The following is a 19,544-nucleotide window of genomic DNA, read 5'->3' as shown; positions in this document are numbered from 1 at the left end:
TTAATGAATTTTGAAAAAGACTACAACTTTTGTTTTTGGAACAGTCATTTTTATTCTAAGTTAATGCCCGTATTTGACTATTTGATTTAATATGGGTTGTAAATTAGTAGCAGCTGTTAATAAGGTCAGGAAAATCTTCCAGACTGCAACATCATCAGCAAATTGACCTCACCAACCTGTTACTTTCCAATTTGTTCATCATCATCTTTTTCTTCCTTCTCTTCATTAGTTTCAAGAACCCCATCTACATTAGATATTACTGAACCAGGGCTTTTTCTGGGACAGTTTTCATTAACCAGAGGTTAGGTAAGGCAGTGATCATTAATAAATTTATTGTTTTGAAGTATTCTTAATATAGATGAAATCCACTCAGCTTATGCTATGATGCAAGGAAAAGCTAAAAAAAAAAAAAGAGAGAACTGGCTAAAATACAGGAAGATTACTGGCCATCCCCCAATATCAACAGACATTCTTAGCTTTCACAAAAAAAATGGCATCCCACATGGTTTATTGACCAAATAAGCTGTATATTGTTGAAAAATCAAACAAATATGTAAGAAACCTCTACTAATTGGCCAGGGTTAAAATGAGGCAGTCACACTGAATCAAATTACTTGTTACAGAGATCCTTCCAAACAGATAAGAGTACAATACATATGATTTGGGTTAAAATTATTATTTGCTTGAACACTGTAATACATTCTTGTAGATTTTCCTTCATCGGTTTCTTTATATAGCTTTGGTAATGATACTTTATCTATGTGCTTTTATATGATAAGAAAATCTAACATGCATATGACAAATGAATTTTCATCTTCATCAACTTTCAACTGAATGTATCACAGAAAATGAAGGAACTAAATGATATTTCAGTTTTGAACCCAGAACCCACCTCCATCTAGGAGATCTGTATAGATCTCTATACCAGCATGAAGAAACTACTTCCATAGCAGCTGAATACAGAACCTTCTTGTAGGTCAGAATTTCTAACTGTCAGATACCACAGATACATGAGGGAGCTCCTTCATTAAGACACATTCATCATCCATATTTACAACATTAAGGATGTTTACTGTTAGCTGCTTATGGCTGGAAAGCTTATAAGTCAAATGCTGCTTACAAAAGCAGTACTTTCAACAATATTGAAAGGGTTGTCAACTAAATGGCATGAGCAAAGACAGTTAATCAATATTCCAGCCATGAAACCAGTATCAGGAACTTTGTAACTTAATTGGGGTGGAAAGTGGTGAAACACTTCCATTTAAAAATAACTATGTATACAGCAGTGTTGCATAAAAAGAGAAGGATTGAGGTGTAATGATTTAACCACACTAACAAAACTAATCTTGAATAGTATGATGTCAATAAGTTATGGCAATGGCTGTAAATATCTACTCTCCTAATTGCCTATGATGAGTAAAACTTGCAAATTGACAAGTTGTTTTCAATCACAAAATATTTAAAAATTTTATCAAGCTTCAAGCTCACCAAGTTCATTCCCTGCTGTATACCTGTATATAACTTATATTAACATGCAGTTGTCCCATTTGATATTTTAATATTTTGTTAATATTCAGTTTAAACAGTCTTAGAGCCACTTGGCTGTCTCATCTTGTCAAGGTAGTTCAAGTAACTTTTATTTACACAGGCTACTGAACATTATAAGCAACATTGAACAGAAAAAAAGAACTAAAACATACAAAGTAGAGCTGGGTGAATAGTGGAATTTGCTAATCAGTTAATCATTAACCTCAGTTACATTCAATTAATCAATTATTTTCATTAGATTGCTAAAAAACCTTATAACACTACAAATTAAGACACTGATACCTGTGGTGGGCAGAGCACTGATAGCTCATTGTGTAGATTTGCACTTCACAAACAATGATTTAAAAATTTGGAATAAAAGAAAATCGTAATAATCAGAAAAGCTAATTTAAGATAGTTTTATTATTTTGTAAGCTGTGCCACTAATAAATTAAGATAAACAAACTTGAATTAATGAAATATCACGATGTCAATATTTTAGATGCTAGACAGTTAAATTAATCAGAAACTAATGTCGATTAGTTATTATTTTTTGCAGCAATTAATTTAATCACAATTTTGAAAACTGGATAGTTGGATTAATGAAAAACAGTAATAATTAGAAACACTAGTTGATTACTTTTGTGATATTAATCAATTTACTCATAATTTTAATTAATCAATTATCTCAGATGACACAAATCAATGTAACTGATGCTTATAGTCATAGGTAATTGAGTTTTTAACCTAGATATATTGAAACAATAAGTGTATGAAGAAAAATTAGCATTGAATATTGTATTTATATGAACAAATATATTTGTTCATAGATAATTAATTATTCTGATTATTCAAGTGAATTGCCCAACTCTAGTTTTACAGAATGAAAATATTTGTAATTCCAATACCGTCAAGAATTAGGAAGGAAAACATATCAGTACAATCCTCACTGATAATGGACACACAGAACACTTGATGAAAATGAAAATACACAAAAATAAGCAAGACGAAAACTATAAATGTACAATCATATTCCCATGTGTCAGAGATCCTCTGTATATTTTCAAGGAGATGCAACTCCAATATGTCACTTAGCCAGGTGACTCCTACTTTCAAAACAAGCTGAGACTTTCAAACAAATAGAAGCCATCAAGGAACAAAAAGTTATAGAACTGAGTACCACTCCTTGGGCATCATCTGTTTGGGAAGAAAAAGGATGGATCCACAAGGTTCTGCGTGGACTACTGTAATTTGAATGAAGCCACAAAAAAGGATTCCTACCCACTGCCAAGGATTTACTACTGTGGATGCTCTATCTGGATCAAAATGGTTTTCACCTTTGGATCTTAGGAGTGGATATTGGCAAGTAAAGTTAATAAAGCAAGTAAAGAGAAGATAGCCTTTACTGCAGGAAACTGATTGTGGCTATTTGTTATGCTACCATTTGGATTATGTAATGCACCTGCTATATTTCAACATTTAATAGTGCACGTTGATTCTGTATTACTTGACAACACTGTACTCATCTACTTGGATGACATGATTAACATGGAAAGATCTTTCATAATGCATATGATAGGCTAACAAAAGTTCTGAACCATTCAAGGAAAGAGCACCTTAAGTAGAATCCCAAAAAGTGTTAATTATTCCACAACAGGTGAATTTACTGGGACACAGTCAGCAGATACAGTGCCTAAAGATCCATCAAAAACTGACACTGTCCATAATTGATGGAAATGAAAGAATCTGCATGAAGTAAAGAGATTTCTTGAACTTTTCTTATTGTCGTAATTTTGTAAAATCATTCTCTGACCGAGTTCATCCTCTATACACAAATTACATGAAAAGTGAAACTGCTGAACTTCCAATTGTGAACAAGCATTCAAATAAACTGAACAAGGAACTGACCATTATTCCTGTATTAACATACACAACTCTTAAAGACCCACTCATTTCAGATACATACGTCAGTGAAATCACAGAAAGAGCAGCTTTATCACAAATACAACACAGGAGAGAATGTGCCTGCTTACCATAAAAAGGCAATGAATACTACAGAAATAAGGTATTGTACAACTTGGAAAAAGCTATTATGTGTTTTTTGAGCCCCAAGTCATTTTTACCATTACCTACATGGAGAGATTATTCTTTTGACCAATCAAAATGGTTTATAAATTTTCACAATCCAGAAAATCAGATAGCAAGATGGCTACAAAAATTCCAGGTGTACAACTTTAACATAATACATTGTCCTGTGCAGAACCATGAAAATGCATTATCCCAAAGACTATGTGCTGCAGAAAAATGTAAACCCTGTGAAAAGAGAGAAACAGAAGATAGTAAAGATCACCAGCCAAAAGCACAATAGAGTATAATCCAAGAAGTGACATCCACAATTGATGATTAAGAACTAATATGACTCAACAAAAAATGAGCTTGAAACCAATTATTCATTGGATCAAGAATATTGCAAATTAAAAAAAAATCATTGAAAGCAGTCACTACAGAAAGCTCAAAGACATAGATGTACTGGGCACAGTTAGATTCATTATGCTTACATGAGGGCTTGTTACGTAATGAATGTTAAGATACCAGTAAGCAGAAACTACAATTACAGTTGGTACTTCTACAGTCTCTTCTGAAGTACTCTATCCTCACAACTTTCCAACGGCTGAACACACAAGTGTTAAGAAGCCACTTTAGCAAGTACAAGAACACTTCTATCGTGTTGGGTGCTCAGGACATGTAGAGATTTAGTGTAAAGCATGTGAGTTATGCTATGAGTGGAAATCCACAAAATAAATAGCATGGGTAGCTATGATATTGTGTTGAAACACCACTGGAGAGAGCTGCTGTCAACGTGTTTGGTCCCCTGCCACAGAGTAACTATGGGAATAAATACATCATGGTTGTGATGGACTATTTTAACAAATAGCCAGGAAGCATCTTCTGATGCATGGTTATGAAATAAAACTGCACACCATTAAGTCAATCCACCACTTATGTAGATGAACATCAGAAAATAAGGGATCAAGATCTTCCTATGGTACTGATGGGTTACCATACAGCAATTACTTATAGCTACAGTCCACACCATCATTGCTGATACTTGGGAGAGAAATTAAAGTGCCATTGGACCTTCTGTGCTCTCATCCAGATAATGGTCACTCAGAAGAATCTTACACAGAATATGTAGATATTATGGAACACCATCAATGTCGGAAAAGACTATGTTGCTAATGCTGATAAGAAAGTATTCTATCAAGGTAGCATGGTATGACTGTACAATCCTTGCCACAAGAAAAAATGAGCACCAAAGTTAAATAAGTGCTGGGAAGGGCTATATATTGTACTGAAAAGGATAAACAATGTGGTTTACAGAATCCAGAAGGATAGCTGATCCACTGTGATCATCTTTGGAAGTACATCAATGAAAGAACAGCCAAATAGATAGCTCCAGAAAAGAATATGGCACTGGAAACTCAACTTGTTCAGGAGCCTAGGCCTCCTATCATGAACACTTCCAGAGGATTAACAATAATAAAGCTATCAGTGGATTTTCTCCACCACCTACCTGAGCAAGACAGCAGCAAAACAGTCAGTGATGATAAGGAACAAAGAGTCATCCCATCTATGTACAATGGGCCTCAGAATAGAAAAACCACCAAAAACATGTGGTAAATAGACAGCTTAATGCAGTTGTTTGTATTAAGATTGTTGAAGGAACTTTACAATCTAAGTAAGGGACAGTGTTAAAAGTTATATTTTTAATGTTTCAATTTAGATGTTAATGTAGGCCTGGAATACCAATAATGTTCTAGAATCTAGATAATGTCATAGAAATCTAGTAACTTTGATAAACATCTAGAAGTGAGACATTAGATATAAACAGATTGGACCAATCAATTAGTAAGCTAACAATGAATGCAGTGAAGCATTAAATAGTTTTGTTTTTCAATTGGTATAATGTTAGGCATACAGTGAAGTATTTGGATTAATGTTGTTATTATGTATATTCATGTACTCGACTGATTAGCCAAAATATTGTACAAATAAGTTTATTTGCACATTATTCACAGTACAATTATCAAGATATTTCCATTTAAATGTCCTTTGTAAACTTAAGCCTACAAGTTACAATAGTGTACAACTACAAGTGTAGAAATTTTAAGGAAGACAAAACTATATATTATTGTTACATTGACTGGACTTTGAATTATTTTACCAAATATTTAAACAAACCTGTCTAATGAAAGAGCAATGCCACAACAACAGGTAGCAGAGGTTAATTTTGGTTTGGAATGAGAATATCCTGGGAAAGGAGTTTCATTTCTTGGCCTTTAGACGTGTAAAATTTTGTGAGGACCATTTTTCTTACACTGTCATAGTGACAACTACAGAATTGTAATACAACAATATATAGATGCATATTTACACCAAAGTAGTATTGTAAGTGGGCTCACATATGTAAATCTTTACCATCATAATGTGATATTACTAGTATCTGTAACTTGTTTTTTGTTGGGTTTTTTTCCAAAATCAAATGTGCAAATTTCTGGAACTGTTTATTAACTTGATCAATGTTAAGAACGTTCAATTTGTTTCACGGAAGATTCATAATTATTGTAATTCTCACACGTATCTGTAATCTGAATAATACAAAAAATCATTGTAACGTACAATTACTTGAAGCATACTAGATGTCAGTGATTAGTGAAACTCGACAATCAATTAACAATTGGGATCATTAATTAATTACATTAAATTGTTTATTCTCTCATGTGAGACTTGGATAGTTGGAATAGTCAAAACTAGTAAGAATCAGAAACATTCATTTAAATTACTTGATTATTTTCATGAGTTGTGACACAAATTCAAGCTGAACAACCTGGACTTAATTGAAATAATAATTAGAAATCATAACAGCAATACTTTGATTACTTGGATAATTGAAATAACTGAAAACAGTAATAACTGAAAACAATTTGGCTAAGTTGATTATTTTTGTGACATTGATTTAATTGATTATTTCACTTCCTACTAATCAATGTAATCGATGCTTATAGGTACTTGATTAAGCCTCCAGCTCTAAAAGCTAAAACAGATTAGTTGGTCACTTTAAGCATATCATTATGTACACAGACATAGTGGGTATGTGCATCATGTTTTCTGGGGGTTTTCAACACCAATATTTTACTATTTCATAATATAGTACACCCAGCATTTTTATGCCTCTTTTATTCCTTACAAATGCAGAAAGTATGATGTCAAAGTTACTAGATTTCCATGACGATACCTAGAACATTATAGGTATTACAGGCCTACTTTAACATCATGCACCCTCTTGCTAACATCTTAATTGAAACATTAATGTTAGCTGGCTATATATTTTCAGTCATATTGCCTGTCATAGACACAAATATAGCAAATAAATTAATACTACTTTGTCCATGTTAGAGATACCGATTTGACCTGCAACATGGTGGCTAAACTGAAGCTAATTTTATACAATCACCAATATTTCACAAGATAGTAAACCCAACATTTTCCTGCCTTTTTTAATCCATACAAATGCAACTGTAATGTTAAGTTTTCCATATCCTTTATCAGTTGCAATCATTTCTTGTCTAAAGTGCTTTTTTTTTACTCAAAAGTACAGTAAATCTCCTTAAAATTCTATAATAACCATGCATTAATAGAGGCATACCATGAATAGCGCAAATTAGTTTAAGTGCACCACAAACTTTAAAATACTATGCAGCTTTGCACTTGCTAATATTTTTGAGCTCCTTCCTAAAACTGTTCCATAGCTTAAATGGTATGCTAACATATTTCCACTCTCCCATCCAACCTGTTGCAATTATAAAAGATCTATGGTACTACCTTAGGCAAATCAGGGAATAAAAATGGTCCAGGAAAATTATTTTTACACCAACCCTCCAATGAGATAGGAGAAGGATTCCTGAAAAACTACGTGGAGTGCAACTCTTAATGCTACAAAGCCAATAATACTAGCAGTACTAGTACTATTCATAAAGCTCAAAAATTAAACAAAAATACATTGTGCAGAACAGTAGTGTGCAGAGTGGGGGGGGAAGGTGCCAGGGCCCCGGGCATCCAACGCAAAGAGTCGATTCGAATAGTAGAACCCTTTCCGCCCTTCCCCAAGATCTTAGGTACAAGGCCCCGGCATCATAGAACCTCTGCACGCCACTGGTGCAGAACTGTTCATATACAACCAATATACACTGCATTTGTTAGTTATATTACCTTTCTTAGTATAAACTTATAAGACCACAAAATTATATGAACTCAAATTAATTCACACAAAAATAATTTTAAGAGTGATATCATTTCCCATTTATCCCTCACCAGCCATTAACTGGAAACTGGGCACCCAATTACACACGATTTTAAAAAAATCAATTTCTTTTGATAGAACACTGACTGATCATGAATTTTCCCAATGCCCTGGTAGATCAATCTGGCCCCAATTACTACAATTAACACATGTTTCTCACAATCATCATGCCAATGAAGAAGCTTTATATTATTCCTAAGTAATTTCTTCACAGTTCAGTGACTCAAAAGCAGCCAGTACCAGCCACAAATTCTATCATGTTTGACTTCATAAAATTCTGAATTCATAACAATTTATTTGAACTTTGTGACATTTACATTTTCCAGCATTAATCAGTAAATCATATATATACAAGGTGTAAAAGTAAATTGAGTGTTTTTTTTAATATATTTACAGGTTTACTCTTCTTTTCTTTTTAGGGTTAGATGTTGGGTCCCTCAATGCTATGATAGCTTGGATCATATATTTATGTAGATGGGGAACCTATTCAGTATTACTGAAGAATAAGATCTCGGCATTGCGGTGGATAAGTCACTTAGGCAAACAAAGCAGTGTATTAAACCTAATAATTTTTATGGATTTAAATACATGCTGATTACAAGTCAACAGAAGTAATTATTTCTTTACACAATACTAGTTAAGTGTAAATTTGAATACAATGTACAGCTTTAGTAGTAGGTACCATAGATGATAGACTTAACTGGCAATACCATTACAATTTACAACTTAAAACGTACAAATTTAAAAAGCACTAAACTCAAAAGTACCATATTTAAAAACAGTATGATTAAAATACTTCATGAAAATATTTCTCTACCAGTGCATATTATTCCTTATACATACAATTTTAAGATTTGTAAAGAAATCATAATATGATTACATTTAATAATTTTTAATTTCAATGTCCAACCAACTCACCTATGATAAAATCTAATAAGCTAAATCCTCGTCGCTCGTTTATATCTCCACTCACTTCGAAAGAAACCTCTGATACCGGTCCAGTTTGCAGTACCTTTGCTCTCAGAAATCCCCTATCCAATACAAATAATTCACTCACTCAAGCGTTTATCGTAAAACTTTGTTAAAAGCTTCATCATTGGCCTGTGCAAAACGTGGCGTCTCTTTGCTTTCATTTCAACGTGTTGCGAATAAACGGCCCACGATACGTGTAACTGCCGGTATGAGAATGGCGGGGTCTGTGATTAAAGTTTGTCGATTTCTTACTTCTACAACTAGTAATTGCCTTCCAGTTACAACAGTATCTGTTTTTCGAAGCCGAAATTGTAAGTAAGAGCGTACACATATTTTTGAAACATAATAATAATCAATGCTTATATTTTGAATAACTATCGTATCTTGGTTTGAACGAGCAAAGAAGGAGCCCTTCTTAAGTTCAAGTTCGTTATGGCTTTAGCAGGTTAAGCTTTACGTTTTAACTCCAGCTAACCTCCAGTACTAACTTAGTAACTTCTATTAGTAATAGTAATAATATAGAGACTTTTCATGTGACTACTGTTTATCCGCCATGTTGCCGGTCATACTCATAGGTATGACTACAGCAAATAAGTACGTTGTATACTGCATAAAATGATAAATTGAAAAATAATAATGCTAGAGAAGACACTAGTTTGACTTTGATAAAGAGAAAAGGCCTGGGAACTCGTACTATTAGTATTACATATGGAAGACCGACTAAGTAACCATTTGCAGACCTCTATAATTTTCAGCTTTTCATTACTTTTATATGTACTTCCCAGGAAGTATTGGCTCTTGTATCCCCCAAATATTTCTCTGAGAGGGACCTACAAGTGTTTTGGCACTCAATATTTGTGAGTTAGTGGAAAAGCAAATTAATAATATTGTTGTATTTATACTTTTGTTTTTGATGTTAGGGTAAAACTGGAAATAAAATTATCATGAAATATACCTAAATATCTGTTCCCAAAATTTTGGGGCATCTCCTCTCATGCTCATACAACACTGCTTGTACATTATATGGAAATTGCCTTGAATTAATGAAATATGTTATTATTTTGCATTGTATATTAGAAACTAATGTACATAAGCTATTACTATAATTAACTCAAGTTCTAATTAATTGCATCATAATATTGTGGAGACCCATGTTGGGTCAGACTTAATATATAACGAATATTTATGTTCCTAGTTAACTTTAAATAAAAAATGCTAATTTCAGTGATAACATTTATTATATGTTTATTAATGAAACACTTCAATTTAACTAAAATAGTTTTCACTTATTATTTGTCTTTATGCAAAAGTAGTTGATTTTTGTAGGTGTATCTTGCATTATGTGCCATTAGTAATTTTCAGTTTCAGGCCATGATAAATCCATGATTTCAGAAATATTAACTATAAGCAATTTTTTTTATTAACTTTAATTTTCCAGTTTTTGTCTGTATACTGCAAACAATGGAACTTTAACTCAAATCATGGATTAAATTAATTGCTGATACTGTATTCATATAACATCTGAGTGAGACAAACCCAAATGATTCTTAGAGAATGTTTCAACACCTATAAATCTTCATTAACACCAAATATGACCTTTTTGTTGTGCACCACTTAAACCAATCTGGTCATTCTGTCAATAAAGTTATTCTTGTAGGTATAACACTTGTTTCAAAACTAAAGCTGATAAAGAAATGAGAGAAGCCTATTGGATGATTGCTACTTTAAATACCATTCATCCTTGTTGAATAAATTTAGATTTTGGAATCACTGGTCTTTGACAGCTTATTAGTTCTCTATATGACAAATAAAATAATACTTGTGTGTGTGGTGTAAGTTATTTACTTTTACTCCTAATCTTTCTTAATACTTATTATTTTCCATGTTTGTTTATTCTCTTTTTAGTTCTTTCCACTTAACATTTTCTTGCTAATTGATTTTTGTATCATATCTTTATTTTATTTTAATCAGTATTTTAGCAACCTCTTTCAGCCTGATATTTTCTGGTTCATTCATTTCTATTACACAGTGAAAATTAGTCACATCAGCAACATGCCTTTGAAAGCTAATCAAAACACTTTTGGGTTGTTATTCTTTGTATGGCATTTTCGTGGCACAAGATTTTCCCATTCAATAGTCAGTTAGGTCTTGCTAATTGGATGTCCGAAGGACACCAAGTTATAGTATGTGTTTCTCTCAAAACTGAGCTCATCATAAAGAAAAAGTTTGAACACATATGGTTCACAATAACAATGTTTATTATACAAACACTGAAAGTCATGAACACTACACAAAATAAGACAAGAACAAGTATGCCTCGTAGTAGGTGTGTTGGGCTGGCAAGAAAGATAGAAAGAACCTGGATTTTGATACAAATCATAACAACATTGCAAAAAGCCAAGTTGCACATGTCACTCCTCACACATATGACCTGACCTCTAGCTGAAGTGCAAAGATGGGGAAATCCAGAAATTTGGAAAAAGTTACATATTAACTATCAATGTATAAAACATGCTGTCCTGTATCAAAGTATTCTACTTTGTTTAACCATAATGTCACTCCCAGTTTGGCCTCAATGAAGAAATTTCTACATTCCAAAAGTGCTCAGGTTGAAGAGTTTTTTTATTTATGTCTAACTGTGAATGAAAAATATTATTACTAGAGACAGGGTAGCAGATATTATGGTTTCAGCTTAATCTGTTTTAGTTTGTACAGATCTCAACCAATATGGCACATCATTTTAATCAAGTATACTTAATTATACTCGGAGAAAAATGTAGTAACATTTTGTTGGAAACAATTATTGGTTTGGGTTGGTATAAAGTTGGTCTTGTGACCACACTGGAACCATTAGGACTGTGTGATGGTTCAAAAGTTCATTTGCTAGCCAGGAATTCAAAGACAGTTTTATAGCTTCATCTGACAGAATCAGATTTTTCTCTCTTGTTAACAAAAACAGTGTTTCAATAATAATCGTAGATTAAATGTCACTTGTGTGGAAAATTAGATTTTTTTATTTGTGTGTATATATATATATATATATACACACACACACACACACATATGTTTGTGTGTGTGTGTGTTATAAAACAACAACTTTTATTTAAGTAATGGGCATTATAAGAGTGACATTACTTAAGCAAAAGTTGTTTTAAAAAAAAACACCACCAAAACATTATAAGTAGCAATTGCTACTGACCATTATAGTGAAGAAGCACTGGGGGATAAGTGTAGCAGCTGTATTGCTTCGATAAAATGTACTGAATGCCTAGATGTAAAAAAAGTGTTATGGTAGATTAAGTATGAAACCAAAAATGTATGCTAATGCTTAAGTTTTAATGTTTAATTTGTCAGCAACTTTAGGTTAAAAAGACAGTGACTGTTAACCTGCTTGAAATGGTGACTTGGCTGATAAAAATCTGTTTTGCTTAAACCAGCTGCATTTCTTTTGACTGGCTGCAGTAGGATGCTCATGCAATGCAAACTTATTGTACCTGAATCCTGAAAATCAAATACCCTACCATTGTTAATAATATTGTTTTTAGTCAGTTTTGTGAAATTCACTATAGAAATTAATATAATATGCCTTCTTATACTACCTTGCAGTTTTTATTAGGACTGATTACAACTTTAGTAATTTGTGATTCTTGTTTAGTTAGGGATGATGTAAATATGGTCCTACAACCACATTGGATCATATGAAGGCATGGTTTAAAATATAGGAGTTTAACATGATACAGAGGACTTTATAGCAATAAGTAGTTTTTCTTTCAGCACTCCTTCGTACTTGAATCCTGAAAATTAGCTACCCCAACTCTGGTAATATTATTTTTATTCAGTTTGTGTTCCTCTGCAGTGTTTATTAGGATTGATAAGTACCATGTTAAACTGTAATTTTTTGTTGAGAATAGGCCTAATTTTTTAGCTGTGACATACTTCTTTGCAATATCTATATAATTATCAATTTGTAAATAACTGTTAGTTGATTGCTAGTCTAACAAACTAGATAACTTATTTAAATTTCTCTTAATGTACAAGCTTGTGTTTCTTCTGTTCTCTACATTAAAATTCTGAGTTTCATTTTAAATATTCTGGCTCAATCATTAAGAATATCAAGACACTTTTCAGTTAAAGAAACTTTTCAGTGGAAGATCTCAATATTTCAGTAACATCAGCAAAGTTAGAAATATTCTAACCAAATCATTGGTATAAATAATGAACAACGAAGGTCACAAATCATTATTTAGTACAGTAGTACTTAATAGTAGGGATCTACAAGGTTTCCAAATAATTAATGTGCTGAAAAACCACCCTATTGAATTCCTAAGTGAAAAACTGACCATTCAAAGTATAGTTTACGATATATTATGCGCATATATAATAATAATAATACACCAAAAGGGTCGCTAACATGAATTAGTCTAAATATCTTGAGGAGTCCCATTAGTTGTATTCTTTCAGTTTTGAAAAATGCTAATTATTTACCACCACCACCTTTTTTGTTGTTGTTTTTACTTTTCTCTGTATAAGAATACAAGTAAATATAGTTCCATGACGAGGAACCCACTTTGAGACTAATAATAGTTGGAGATGGCTTGAATGGGTAATGAAGAAAGACTTTAATATAAGTTTAACATAACAGCAAATGTACAACGTTTCGACAATGATGACAAAACTATAAGTAAATATAGTGTTTTTCTAGTATAATGCTCAACGGTAAATCGGTGAGCTAATAATGCAATCTGTGATAGGCAGAGCATGGATAGCCCATTGTGTAGCTTTTTGCTTTACAAGAAACCAACAAACCTAGTATAATTACTTGTCAAACCTTAGTTAATGCTCATTGAAAGTCATTATCTGTATCGTGTAATCCATTAAAAATTTATCAATTCGCCTACTTTTAGTTAATTTTTTTTAATTCATGCATACAGTTATCATTAACATTAGGGTAAGACAGTTTGTTAATATTTTAAGGCAAGATTCTTTAGTTACTCAAAATGAAGAAATATTGAACGCTTGATTGATTTGAAATTTCGTAGTGTTGAACATTCTATTGTAATAATGGTTGGAGATGGCTTGAATGGGTAATGAAGAAAAACTTTAATATAAGTTTAACAACCATTATTAGTCTCCAAGTGGGTTCCTCGTCATCGAATTCTATTATAATACTTCAATGGTCAAACCGGTTAAACGACTGTTCGTAGGGTCAATAACCTTGGTAGGGACATAGGTGGAGCTCAAGTCATTGTTCGTTGTATGTAGACCAAATTGATACAGGTACTCTGCAAATGTATATGAATTTAACATTCTTGGATATGCTATTTGTCAGCAAAATATTAGTGAAGTTATAATGTGCTTGTAGTGTAATGTCGTTGAAGCGTGTCGGTAAAAATAGCCTCGGCGTGTTTATCCATTGAATATCTAAAGTGGCTATTTTTGCTTTGTTTAACTTCCTTTTTTCTCCTGCTAAACCAATCAACCTAATACATTATAATACATTGAACTCGCCTTATTTCAGTTTTCGTTGTTTTGCCTTCTAATACTTACGATATTAAGAAATTCATAATAAAAATCCTCGTACTAGTCATTTTGCTTTGTACTTGTAATGAATACGGCTTATGATTAACGTGTAGTTCTGCTTTGGATGGAAACTGATGCAGAAAAATGTAAAACTAAAATAAACTTGTAATTTGTAAAATTAAATTAACTAATTAAACGAAATATTTTTTTTTTTATTTTTTTTTTTGCTATGAGGTGGTGAGACATTTTCTAAGCTGAGTAAATGTAAAAAGAAAAAAAAACATGGCTTAGCAATACGTCTCAATTTATCGAGTTCACGAAAGAACTGGATATGTAATCTATGTTATAGTTTTTTTTTTTTCTTAATTGAAAAACAAAATAATTAAAGTTTTATGTATGTATAAGTTAAGTATGAAGTTGATCTACTAAACGCCCAGCTTTCAGATGTTATTGATGTAAGATACAACAGTCATTTCCTGTTTGTCTAGCGGATTTAAAGAAAAGGGTATTGGTGTAAGAATGTAGGACTTTCCATGTGCATTTAAGTGACCTATTTGTACTGTGTAAACTGAAACAAAGGTTTATCACTCAGATTTAAAAAAGTTGTAATGTATCAAATAATAACTTTGAAGATGAAAATACAAAAATGTTGTATGTTTGTTGTTATGTGCTAAGCTACACAATGGTTTGTATGTGTTGTAACCACCGCATGTACTCTAAATCCGATTTTTGACGTTATAATCCCTCAAAGTTGGCGCTGAGCCATCGGGGAGGGGTGCGTTTGCAATGAAAATCTAAAGATACTTATAAATAACGTTCAGAAGTGCATTTTCCTACTTAGCCCAATGCACCGCATATCATAAACGTGTAGTAGATTGTGGCATTTATTTTCGCACTTCCCCCCTATCCGATCAGCAGAGTGTTTAACTCTATAAGTTGCACTTTTGTGGCATAGTTGTACTGGTTTATGATATATTTTTGATGTTTCAAACATTTACTAATATATTGGTATGACAAGTTTAGTTTCATGAACATAAAAATTGTTTTGTCTGTATAGACCTCGTAACAATCATTTTTAACCAACGCTCATGTTAAGTAGCACAAATGATTAGTTTTCGTTTAAAAATATGTTCCAACTGTGTGTTGGGTTTGTAATTTTAAAATGTTAAAAAGCATGCTTATGGTTAACAGTAATCAATTTTACCATTGAAATCTATACAAGAATCAGGCAACTTCACGTCATATGACCATGATATGACAATATCGAATGTACGTTAACAACTGAATATGTCGTTTCAGAATGACGTCAATGTGATGTAGCTTAACTAGTTTTATGCGTTTAACTTACTACAAAAAAGGAGAAGGAACTGGTTCTATTCTTGTAGTAACTAGATTAATATGACGTTCTTAGATCCCATCCGAACCGTACAGTGTGAATGTTTTTTTTATCTGGAAAAATGTTCACCTATACAATGAAGTGAATGTACTTCTGTATGCTTTATAACGTATTTTGTTTCGACGTTATTTTCAAGCATGTTACAGTAATGGTTATACCATTCAATGATGCGAATTTTTATCATTTAGTATCTGTCTAAGTGTCATGTTCAATAAAAATAATACCTTCACCAATAGATTTGATATCTTTTGTTCAAATATTTTTTGTGGTTGTTATTGTGCGTAGTATTTTGGTTTTGTAGCATACATTGATATTGGTTGATGCAGTTTTGTTGGGTTGTTTTCCTGCTGATTTGACGTTGGCTACTATGTAGTAGCTGTGAATTTTATATATTGCTTTGATTGACTCGTTCCATTGTTCACTGTCATAATAAAAATTAGTAATTTAATAAGTGATTCGAGTTATAAAGATTTCTGGTATCGTGTATATGTCTTGATTAAACAACACAGTAATATTTTGAGTTATTAGAAACTGGATGGACACCCGTACTAAGTTGAATATCTTCAGTCAGCTCAAACTTCACAGGATAACGTGTCACCCTTTTAAACACTGGCGTTTATATAAGCAACGAAAAAAAAAGAAGACTTGTTGAAAGGCTAATTTGCATAGTTCAAGAACCTTGCCAAATTCTGTTATTAATAATATAACAGTGTTTTGGGACAACATGGGACCTATTGGTCCATCTCGGCTGTTTCATCCTCTAAACTAAATTAAAATAACTAAAAAAAATTAAATCAAGCATTTTCTTAAACTCACTTAAATTTACTGCCTCTACAACATCAGGAAGTAACCCATTCCAAAGGCAAATCACCCTGTCAAAAAAAATGAAACCGTCTTAGCTGAAGATGACTCCTACTCTGCCAGAATTTACGTTTGTGTCCCCCAGTCCTACTATTTTTACTGTTAACTATGAAAAAAAGATGATGCATCAACACAATCAATTCCCTTTACAATCTTAAACACCTCAATCAGATACCACCTAACTCTTCTTTTTTCAAAACAATTCGAGAAGTTTCAGCTTCTCGTATTGCCATTCTAGTAACCCTTCTCTGAACCCTTTCCAACAAATCAATGTCTTTCCTAAGGTAAGGAACCCAGTATTGAACACAATATTCCAAATGTGGCATAACCAGTGACCTATACAATGACATTTTAACATCTTTAGACTTGTATTCAATATTTCTGTAGATACAACCTAAAATCCTATTTGCACTACAACTAGCAACAGCACACTGCTTGGATGGCTTTTGAGACTGATCGACTATTACACCGAAATCTCCTTCCTTCATAACACTGTTAAAGTTATTCCCAACCAAATTATACTTACAATTCAAATTATAATAACCCACAACGAGATTCCATAAAGATTACAGCAAATAAGAAGAGATTGGGAGAAAAACCATCGAAGTCGGACAGCAAAGGAAAGAAACAAATACTTAGTCGTTTGTGCTCAAATTAGCTGCTGGAACTGGAGAGGCTTTCTACCCTAGTCCACACGGGACAAAGACAAAATCATTATAACCCACGTTGAACAAATCAGACGGTATATCATAAACTCAAACTACATACATCATCGATAATTCAAAATAACATACCAGCATGTAAAAGTATCTCGTCACCCAAGGAATAGACACAGATACGCTTCTAGCTGTTTTAATAAGTAAACCTTATTTGAGAAACAGGATTAGTACACGTTTACGATTTTTCGACATCTGGTTAACAAGAGTGTCATAGCTATAAGCAAAAAATTGCACGAGAATATAGACAAATTGCCTTAATGTATCAAAATAAATAATATTTTATTACAAGTATTGTAGTGTGAAATTAGAGCTGTTTTAACTGTGACACGGTATTCGTTGACCGAAGGAATGTTATAAATATAACGTATTACTTTCAAAGAGTGATATTTATTAATACTCTGTGTAAAATCGTTCATTGGATTGACGGTAAGTTTACAGATTTACAATATTGTAATCCGGGGCTCGATTCCCCGTGGTGGGCAGAGTGTAGATTGTCCAATGTATTGTTTTATGCTGTAACAGTATATTTCAATAAACAAATACTGAATTTCATTTTTCGTTTGGAAGTACGTATACGAGTTTCTTACTTTGTGAAAAAAAAAGTACTAATAACACATTTTTGAATGGCCATTACTATTTATTTTTTACGGAAAAAAACTCCGTATTTGTTCTTTATACATAATAAATCAGTAAGCCTCGTTTTGTCACATACCTTAAGTAGGTCGTAACTAGTATACCACCGGTTTATGAGTGCAATTAATAGACACGAAATTAGAATTGGGTCATTTGCTCCGTCAGTGTGAGGTGTATTTCTGGATCTCATCAGGAATTTTAAAAATTCTGCTTTGTCAATACATTTTTATGTATTATTAAGTATAAATGTTCCCTTTCTTTAATCGTTTTTAAGCATATGTAATTTTTGGGAAAAGACATGTTAAATCTTTCGCACTCATAAAAAAATTAACAAAACAACACTAAAAGTTTTAATCATTTTGCAGACAAAATAATCCCATCCTACGATATACGTCAGTGTTAACTTAACCTAAACTGTGTAGTTTACCATTAATATTAGAAATGAAGTGATTAAAAAAAAATGTGGAAACTTAATTAATTTGATCAAAGTTCATAGTATTTATTAAGAGTAACAACTTTTAGTAGTTTTGAAATAAATCTTTAAACCTCAGAATTTTGGTTCATTTACGTGTTTTACATTGACCTATAAATATTCGTAGTGAATAGATCAGTTATGCTGCTTATGCAACATTTTCATCAAACTACTGGCTTAATATAGTGGGTAATTTTATTCGTGTTTGTGTTATGTTTCTTTATTCAAAATTACGACATTTTTATTTTAGCTTGTTTCAATGATATATTTGTGTTTGAAACAGAAGTGTTAGCGTTTTTATCGATATTTATTTAAACCAAGGTTATACTTGTATAGATAATAGCAGTAGTTAGAACTATTAAGGTTGTCTACAGAACGTAATGATGGCGTCATTCCACTTTGTTGCACGCAGGTTAAGACTTAGGAAGGTATATTCAGATTCCATACTTAAACCGAACAGCAAAGGATAAAAATAGAATATTTTGCCTTGGAAAATGTGCCCAGTTCATTTGGTGCGTAACCGCGTATACTTAAAATAGTTTTTGCCAACTATGCCTTGGTGCCAAGTAGCACAGAGTGCAATGCGAAAATACTCTAACTTTTTAAAGGTTATTGAGAAAAGAACGGCACCGAGGAAGAACTATTGTTGACATTAAAAATTTGAAATATTTTAGCACGTTAGTGAAATAATTCTTAATTATTACACATTTATATGTTCTGTTAATTGCAGGATGCTTATATATTGTATATACATTAGTTTAACATGCTAAAATCGGTAAAAAAGACAAGTGAAAGTTATAATTATATTTGATACTTTTGGGAAGATGTGAAAGTGAGTATCGTCAAGGCTAATAACTTTTCAATCAGGTTATTATTAAACATCTTTAATTTTAAAGTTTCTGACCTGATTTTTTTCTCTACATTTACACTGTACATTTAATGTGTGTAAACCAACCAGTTTGGTTTGTTATATGTATATACATGAACAAACACATGTAGTGACCTTGAAATGGAGTACTATCTTTAATTAAGTTTTCTCATGGTAGTGAGTGAAACCATAGCTCATAATTTGTAACATTATTT

The 19,544-nt window shown here is 32.3% G+C and overlaps 2 protein-coding genes across 2 annotated transcripts in view; one reads left to right on the top strand and one right to left on the bottom strand.

The window, feature by feature from the left end:
- The window catches only part of LOC106457128 (NAD(P) transhydrogenase, mitochondrial-like), a 71,716-nt gene extending 62,795 nt beyond the window's left edge, over positions 1 to 8,921 (bottom strand). The window contains exon 1 of the mRNA XM_013916514.2: positions 8,807 to 8,921. The gene's annotated coding sequence lies outside the window, so the exon portion shown is untranslated. The remainder of the gene's footprint in view (positions 1 to 8,806) is intronic.
- A 98-nt stretch (positions 8,922 to 9,019) lies between these two features.
- LOC106457124 (isocitrate dehydrogenase [NADP], mitochondrial-like) overlaps positions 9,020 to 19,544 on the top strand; it is a 33,225-nt gene continuing 22,700 nt past the window's right edge. The window contains exon 1 of the mRNA XM_013916509.2: positions 9,020 to 9,171. Within this exon, the coding sequence (XP_013771963.1) occupies positions 9,069 to 9,171 (103 nt within the window). The 5' untranslated portion in view covers positions 9,020 to 9,068. The remainder of the gene's footprint in view (positions 9,172 to 19,544) is intronic.

This window comes from Limulus polyphemus, unplaced genomic scaffold, assembly GCF_000517525.1.
Source record: "Limulus polyphemus unplaced genomic scaffold, Limulus_polyphemus-2.1.2 Scaffold294, whole genome shotgun sequence".
In the NCBI taxonomy this organism is placed as follows: domain Eukaryota; kingdom Metazoa; phylum Arthropoda; class Merostomata; order Xiphosura; family Limulidae; genus Limulus; species Limulus polyphemus.
The sequence above is the reverse complement of the archived record's forward strand: the minus strand, read 5'-3'. Positions and strand labels throughout refer to the sequence as shown.